The sequence below is a fragment of the Bombyx mandarina genome, chromosome 02 (assembly GCF_030267445.1).
Source record: "Bombyx mandarina strain Sakado chromosome 02, ASM3026744v2".
In the NCBI taxonomy this organism is placed as follows: domain Eukaryota; kingdom Metazoa; phylum Arthropoda; class Insecta; order Lepidoptera; family Bombycidae; genus Bombyx; species Bombyx mandarina.
Window position 1 is genome coordinate 4,568,390 of NC_143209.1, and position 8,794 is coordinate 4,577,183.

The 8,794-nt window shown below is 36.8% G+C and overlaps 1 protein-coding gene across 2 annotated transcripts; it reads right to left on the minus strand.

The window, feature by feature from the left end:
- Positions 1–2,795: 2,795 nt before the first annotated feature.
- On the minus strand, positions 2,796–8,793 carry LOC114250268 (uncharacterized). Of its 2 annotated transcripts, none has more exons than XM_089733229.1 (7): positions 8,687–8,793; positions 7,266–7,365; positions 6,615–6,741; positions 5,771–5,838; positions 5,124–5,223; positions 4,141–4,268; positions 2,796–3,402 (listed from the first exon to the last, which is right to left on the minus strand). In XM_089733229.1, the coding sequence occupies exons 1-7, from the start codon at positions 8,690–8,692 to the stop codon at positions 3,158–3,160; spliced, it is 774 nt and encodes a 257-aa protein (XP_089589355.1). In that variant the 5' UTR covers positions 8,693–8,793; the 3' UTR covers positions 2,796–3,157. The 2 variants fall into 2 exon arrangements, with proteins under 2 accessions (XP_089589355.1, XP_028039873.2); XM_028184072.2 differs by lacking the exon at positions 8,687–8,793 and adding an exon at positions 7,746–7,876.
- Position 8,794: the final 1 nt, after the last annotated feature.

The window sequence follows — 8,794 nt, forward strand, 5'->3', positions numbered from 1 at the left end:
TGCGTTGTGAATGTTAAAAAAATCATGATTCGACGCGTGAATAGATTCTGAAATAACAAAGGTTTTGATTCGTTTGAGTTCTTTTTAATTTTTAATTTTATTTTATTGCTATAAAGGACATACGACCGGGCAGATATTACAAAGTAAATGTCGCGAAAAAATGTAATTATATATATATACTTTTCTTTTACCTATAGTACTTACATAAACTAACTGATAAACATATTAACCTTCTTTACATCACGCAATTGAGTGATAGTATAGGCTAAAAAATCTATTATAAGATATCAGTGACAACCCTAACAATCCATCCCTATTTTGTCTTTTGGCGTTCCAATTTTGTGTTTTCTCGTCCCTAATTTTTCCAGTCTCGTTCCAAATTACCCCACATACGTCCCAATTTTCCCCAAAAAGAAAGGAAAAATTATACATTTTTTATTTTGTCGAAATATTGTATTTAAAATAAGAATATTGCAACTTACCGTTTGTTGTGGTATTTCCAGGTGTATTAAAAACTTATATAAACTGTGATCTTATTGAAAAAACAACGATAATATTACTTTTTTTAAAAGTTCTGTAAGCTGTTTTAAAACGCACTTTTCAACCACTATTTTCAATTTAATTTGACGAATTTTTGGGACCAACTTAACTCATATTTAGTACTTCCATAGTTAACTTGGTTTTTCTTCTATACATTGATAAATAATAACATAAACAAAATTAGGTAGATTCCGTGCTACAGGTACTTTGAGAATCTTCCGCAGGTTTGTCCCAATTTACCCCAGGATCCCAATTTACCCCATGTCATGGTACTTGTTGAACGTCAAAAGAATTACCGCCAATTCACAAGAATTAGCCTCCGTCCTGAGAAGAATTGGCAAGAAACTCAGCGGACATGTTTTTTTTTTTTTTTTTTAATATTAGATTTTTATTTTTATTTTAAATTTTTTTTTTTTTTAATATTCATATTACAATAAGTAATTATAACATAACAATTTTACAATATTGAAATTCCCGGAGCGAGCAACTCATTCCCACTTTGTGCAATCTTCTAGATAATCATTGACTTTATAGTAAGCTTTATTGCACAGATGTTCTTTAATAGTTTTCTTAAACCTATGTATATGTAGGTTCTGAACATCTTGTGGGATTTTGTTGTACAGGCGCACAGACAAACACCCGAATGAATTTCGTATCTTATGTAACCTACTCATCGGCACAACAAGCTTGTGTTTGTTCCTAGTATTTCTATTATGTATGTCCGCCATCTTAGGAAACTCCTCAATATGTTTACGAACATACATCAAATTTTCAAAGATGTACTGGGATGGCATAGTGAGAACTTTAATTTCTTTAAATTTTTCCCTCAGGGATTCCCTTGAGTGCATGTTATAAATAGCACGTATAGCTCTTTTCTGCAGAATAAATATCATTTCTACATCGGCCGCATTGCCCCATAGCAAAATGCCATAGGACATGACACTGTGGAAGTAACTAAAGTAAACTAAACGAGCCGTGTCCGCATTTGTTAACATTCTAATTTTTTTTACTGCGTATGCTGCAGAGCTAAGCTTACTCGCCAATTTATGAATATGAGGTACCCACTGCAGTTTGGAGTCCACTGTTATACCAAGAAATACGGTTGACTCAACAAGCTCCAATGATTCCTCAGAAACAATTACATTACTATCTACTTGTCTCACATTTAAAGATGATTTAATACATTTTAAAGTAAATTTAATACATTTCGTTTTCTTACTATTCAATAATAGGTTATTGATACGGAACCAATGAACCACACACGAAATCGCATCATTCACTTCGTCATAGACTTGTAATTGTCGTTTAATTTTAAATAATAAAGATGTATCATCTGCGAATAATACGACCTCGTGTCGGGACTCAATAAAACTAGGCAAATCGTTTATATATATTAGAAATAAAAAAGGACCCAAAATGGAACCCTGAGGTACACCCATTTTCAACGTGGTGCCTGAAGATCTATTTCCTTTCACATCTACTGTTTGTATCCTTCCTGATAAATAGGAAGTAATAAGTTCCAATGCACCATCCCTAATACCATAGTGATGTAGTTTCCTCACCAATGTTTCATGTTCAACACAGTCAAATGCTTTGGATAAGTCACAGAAAATTCCAAGACAATCATGCGATTCCTCCCAAGATTGAAATATATTTTTGATTAGATAAGCACCTGCATCAGTTGTAGAGCGACCCCTTGTAAACCCGAATTGTTTATTATGAAGCAGGTTATTTGAATTAAAATGTTCTAAAAGTTGTGTCAAAATAATTTTTTCAAAGATTTTACTCAACGAAGGGAGTACTGAAATAGGTCTATAGTTAGAGGGGTCATCAGTACTACCAGATTTAAAAAGAGGAATCACTTTACTATGTTTCATTAAGTCAGGAAATACACCACACTTAATACAATCATTAAAAATACTAACAAGATGAGAAGCAATAATGTCTATTACAGACTTCAAAACCTTTACTGATATTCCCCACAAGTCAGCTGTATTTTTTACATTAAGGCTATTAAAACTTTTTATTATATTGTTAGAATTAATTTTCTTAAATTTAAAAATTTCATTTAATTAATTTCATTCAAATAATTTGGTGTTTGCTTTGTAAAAATCGAATTAATTCAAAGTTCCCGGAAAGGTAAATTGATGGGTAGTAACAATAATAATGGGTACTAGAGTATGTATTACTTATGTAATCCGATGTGTGTGTAAAATTTTAACGAATATTAGATGTAATAATGAAAAATACTACTGAGTCTATAAATAATTTATTTCTACGTGGAAATGTATATTAGAAGATAAATTCTTAGAAATTAAAGAAACATCGTACATTGTTCCAAAAAACTGTACTAAATAATTAAGTACTTATTTCGGAGACTGTACCGTTCATCAATAAAAATTTCCCAATAAAATGTTATTTTTATTTATTTAATTTTTACATTTGTAACATAAATAGTAAATTTTAATTCTTTATTTCTATACAATCAACTATTTCCTAAATAAAGAAACTTTACACGACAAAGTACGTAAGTTAACAGATGGAAACTTATACAATATTTAAAATTCAAATAATATCATTAACGGTAGATATAGTATCGTTTGCGTTACGACTTCAATTAAGACAGATTGAGCGATAGTCTGGGATTGAAATTAGACAAATTCTTTACGTTATTGGAAAAATACGAAGTGTACTTTTCGGGGGTGTATCCGTTTATTTTGACGGGGTGACTTTGATAGTTATGTTCCCGATTCGTTCTGTCAAACAGCGGGTACACTGTGGAGCGCTTTCGTCGGGGGCTGTCCTGCATCTGCGGCGCGGGGTAGTCGATAAACCGACGGCTGCTAATATCGCTGCCATCCGCTGTCGGGATTAACGTTGGCTATATTAATGAAACGCCACGATCAATAATGTTTCACGAGTAGATTAGTTACAACAGCGACTGAAACTATGGAGGGTATAGGTAAGGAGCACCGTCTCTGTGTGTGAAAAAGTGTCCGTTAAAATCTGCTAAATAAGGGTGGCGCTACAGTAGCATACGGTAAATTTAAAAAAAGGCGCTGAAAGTTATTTGAATAAGATAGAGAAACAAAAAAAGACGAAAGTACTGTAAGCACTACAAAATCACGAAATATTTTATTTAAAGCTGAAAGGAAAATGCAATCGATGTCTTTACGTTTTACTACAGCAATAATTTTAGGTTTTAGTGACGAAATTAGTTTGGACTACGTAAACATGTGAGGTCTTGTTTATTACTGTCACTAATAAATATCCTGAGTCAGCATACTTCAATCAGTTAACAACTGCTCAACTCATATCATACCCTGTGCCTATGCTAGCGCCATTCTGGAGGGTTTTTGAACTATTATTTATTGCTGAAAGTGGGACACTTTTTCAAGCTTTTCCCATATAAGACGGTTCTCCTTACCTCTACCCTCCATAACTGAAACTCAATACAAATTTATCTACTGAACACCATAAATTCAAAGGGTAATGATAAATACAGAAGGCTTAAGCACAAAGGTGATTGACCATTCACTTGTAAATTCTTTCTTGAACGATCTCTGAAGTTGATATTGATAAAATATCTCTTTCCTGTACCTGCTCCTCTGCTGTTAAATATTCCAGGAGACGCCTGACCCTGGGCCTCGCCACCGACCGGTGTCTGCTGGATGCCGCTCATTCCGACAACAGCAGGATTTGGCTCGTTTTGTTGGCCCTTCCATGGTCTAGAAGAGTTAAATACCACATAGGTGTGTACATAATTCTTAAAAATTAATAACATACGGCTGACTGAATAATTACATTCGAGCTTAAAGGACGGGCTTACATGAGTACTATAGATGCATAGCCCGATTTGACTACTTATGAAAAACGTGGTTACGGTATAAATCTTGACGGAAACACGTATCCGGGTATATTTTCATATCTTCATTAAATTCAATTGGGTAGCTGCCTTTTTTTGTTAGCCTATAGCTGTCCACTGCTGAACATCTGTCCTCTCTAAGCCGGGTCCATCCATCCATCTGGCAGATAGCTGTCCTAAACTACGCTTGCTAGTACGTTGTTTCCGCTTAAGAATCTTTCTGCCCCACCGTCGTCCGATCTTCGCGCTATGTGACCTGCCCACTGCCACTTCAGCTTAGCAAGCTCCTACGGGCCATGTTAGCAACCTTCTACTGATCTCCTCATTTCTGTTATGGTCTCGTAGCTGTCGACAAGTGAAAACTACACGGTCGAGGCTAGAAGACTACGTTTCTGCAACACTTTTTTTATGATTTAAGGATTACTGGTTGCCTGGAGGCCTCTCCAGTTTAATCAGGACAGATGGGCGAGCAAAGGCTCAGCCAGGAGGGGCGGTATTAGCTAACAGCTGCCCGAGCGCCTGCAAAGAAGACCTAAGAACTCAAGAGCAGCTGCTTCGCAAATGAGTCTGCGACATATGAAGACAGTCAACCGAGGGTGGTTTAGAGAGTAGCACGTGATGTGTGTTGCTTTGTTGCATGTTACAGACATTCGCGGAAAGACGCGGAAAGTCTGACGGGGAATTTGCGCCCAAAGTAAAAAATAATTAAGACATGTACTTATCGGGGAACAGTTCGCCAGGCTGCCCTCTGGTTTGCACTATTCTCTCTCCGTTTACTTCGACGACGCAACGCAATCGCGCACAGCACGTGGGGAATTCTGGAACAACCCCAGAGATCTAAGGTTTTGGAGCATGCTAATCGACAACAGTGTGTCTGGCCAGTGCAGTGCTGCGTGACCTTGATCTGGCACCGATTGAGTCTGCATGGATTGATATCACGTATGGTTTACCATTACTCAAAGAGTTCTATTACTGTACAAGTATAAATTATAAAAAATCTTTCAGAAGTTTGCAGTATGCGAAACTGCTTAAGACCATAGCTTATCAATGGGTCGTGGCAATCTTCCGCAGTATCTTTTAGCTCTCCCCTTGATGGGTCCCACTAACTATGATGGTGAGTGCTGGGCACCACTGTCGTGCATGTTCCTGCCTCAAATCGGCCAGGTATTTCGATCTGTTTGGCAAGGTAGCCGCCATGCTGATGGAACTTGTAAGCATTTCATTTAATTTTTAATTTTTAATATGTCATATGAATCGTATAGATCATTTTATGTAATTCATCAGAAACAAATCAAGTTAATTCATTTAAGATAAGGGGGTAACAATTATGCTGTTAGTACAAGATGTAAAAAGCCCATCACATACCGACATTCTCGTCTTCGATGTATTCGTGGCATTCCAGTGCGTTTTCCGGTATTTTTGGTTTTCGGCATCTGGAAAGTATTTAATTACAGACACGTAACTACCTCTCTGGTTCTCTCTGGGTTTTGTACCGTATATTCCATGGGGAGTACTCTGAGCAATTGTTTGAGATGATTCCACCATCGCCTTAGCATCGCACCGCCCCCCATCGGAGCAAAATTTACCAACACTACCTAGACCCACTCCGTTCATCTACAGTGCTTTTCCAGAGAGCTTTTTTAGCACGCACCATCCAGCTTCGGGCTGAACTCATCCCTACCGTGTCTCATGAACGCTATCACATGTCCTTCTTCAAACGAGTTTTGCGGACAGCACTCTGCGGTAGGCAGCGGCTTGGTTATGCCCATGGCATTGCTGACGTCTATGAACCATTGTAACCACTTACCATCAGGTGAGCCGTATGCTCGTCTTCCTACAAGGGCATTTGAGAAATGACGACATCACATTCGCCGCGGTTCCACAGAATGAGTGTGCTGTCGTTCGTTTTGAGATGCTGCTGAGTGGCTCTGCAATAGAGCGATCTGTACTTCCAGACCGAATGCTTTGCTAAACAAAATCATCACGGCGCTACCAACTCTCATGTGCTTAATGTTACCGCGTCTTTAAGGTTTGAATCAGTATAATTACTGAGATACTGTATAGAACTAAGATTTAGAACTTATGTTTCAATGTCGTTAGGGCCCCATTTAAGTTGTTAATGTCTATGTGCTCCGGACCTCGTTCACTAGATTAAACAATAAAAGAAATTGGCGTTTCTGGCACCCACAACACGACCCGACAATCTCACCCGACAGCAGCTATGAAGTATTTCCCGTCTCTGATCTCGCATCTGTAGCGGTGGCACGTGTAGTGATCCGACCACTCTTGCCACGGCTGGTAACCTTTCCTGGAGTATTTATCGACGCAGGCTTGATCTGAGGAAGCATTGTTAATATGACTCGACAATATTGAAGCTGTTTTAGGGCATTTGTCTTGACCAAGGAGCCGATGTAGGTGGATCTAAGAATCGTTGAATCCCTGATTGCCTACACGAGTGGGTAGGATCATGGTCCACCTGCTGTTTTTGGTTACAGGAGACCACAAACACTGCATGAATATCGCCAAACCTTCTCGGTACAGGGTCTGAACTACTTTGTATCGTGTAAGGACATTCGCCAACCTTTCAAACCAGAATGCGTGACAGCTTCTGCTATATGTTCAATGGCAAGACCATTGAGCAAACTAATGGTAATGGTCGTTTTTACGTTTTCGATTCGACTTTACAGTTTTCATGGTCACGGACAAATATCGTGTAAGTGATCGACGTTTGAAATATCAATATTTTAAGTATTCGTGTACGCAAGATTAAAATGTAAAAGTGAAATATATTAAATCGACGACTCGCAAAAATCAGCGGGGAAACACTTTAATTGACATTATTTAAAACATTTCCACTCACAACTAACGTCTTCTGCGGATAGAGCTGGTAAAACTAAACAACATAATATAAACAACGCTCCCAGCTGCTTCCCGTGCTGTATTCTCAGAACGCCAGCCATCTTTAAAAAAATATAGAAAAATAATTATTGATTTCATATGAAACCCTCATTAGGTAGGAACGATTTCAAAAATTTGTGTGGATAAAATAAAATACGTTGCTTTGTCTAATAACCAAGAGGTAGCAGGCTAGAAACCGGCCTAATAGAACTAATGTCGCTAAAAGTTAGTGACGTCACACGAACTATTAGCATGGCAGTTTATTTAACAATGCATTAACAACGGTTACCAAATGCGTTTAAAATAACGAATTATGATTGAAATTGTAGACCGTTGCTTTTAAATAAAAACTAAACAAATGAAAAATAGTATTTTTTGAATAGTTAATAAAGGCTAATAACATTTTTAAGACTATATTCGTGAAGTACAAGTTTCTACTCACAGTAACTAAATGATAAAACGCCTTGTTTCTTCAAAGAATTTCGTAATAATGTGACATTTCGCGGAAACAAATACAGTTATACACGATTTCATAAAAATATTATGACAAACGATACCCGTAACAAGTTCAACACGGAAACCCGTGGGAAAAATAACAAAATGTTGATGAAAATTCTTTCCTTCTATTCATTCATTAACGTAACAAAAGGCACTGTAGGCGGGGCTATTTTCTTGATAAAATACATCGAGAATGAATGAGTTTTGATATAGTCAGTTAATTTTTAACAGTTAGTCTGCTGAAACAAGAAGAAAGTAAAGTTACGTACATAGCTTTAGGAATTTTATTTTTAAACCTCTGTTGATTTGGCCAGCGTGTTTAGCTTTGTTGTGTTTAAAAAGTTAAGCCGTCGTGATGAGTGTCGTCGTTTAATATCGCTCGATCTACTCATGTCGAGCAATGGGAACCACTTAATACTAGGTGGGACGTGAGCTCGTTCACTCAACCACTGTGCAATTTAAAAAAAAGTACGCAACTTAAAAAAAAATATTGTGCCTCGGAATGAAAAATAAATATTATTAAAATCACAAAATATTTTCATAATAAAATGTGTGCGCTTGATTCGTACATTAGCACGCTTAAGGGATCCATTTTATACAGCCTAATATTTTAAAAACAAAGCCGATTGCATGTCTCTGTTATCCTCAAAAAAAAATGTAATGATACGGCATGAAAGAACATCTGAGTGGGAATTTGGGAATTTTCGGAGTGTTATGGACCTTTTGGAAGAATTTAAGTAGCTACGCCTAGCCATCTGGTTTTTAAATATAACACATCTTCCAGAGATGCTAAGCTATCAATAAGAACTAGCAGTAAAGAAACAATTATTGATCCACATTTAAATCAAAACAATTATGTAACTAAATCAAACAATTGATACATACACACATAACGTAAATTACACGTAAAATTCCCGCCAAAGTATTTTTGATAACAATTAACGGAAGAGTTTTTTCTAGTACATGTAATATGTATATATATGTATATCTTGA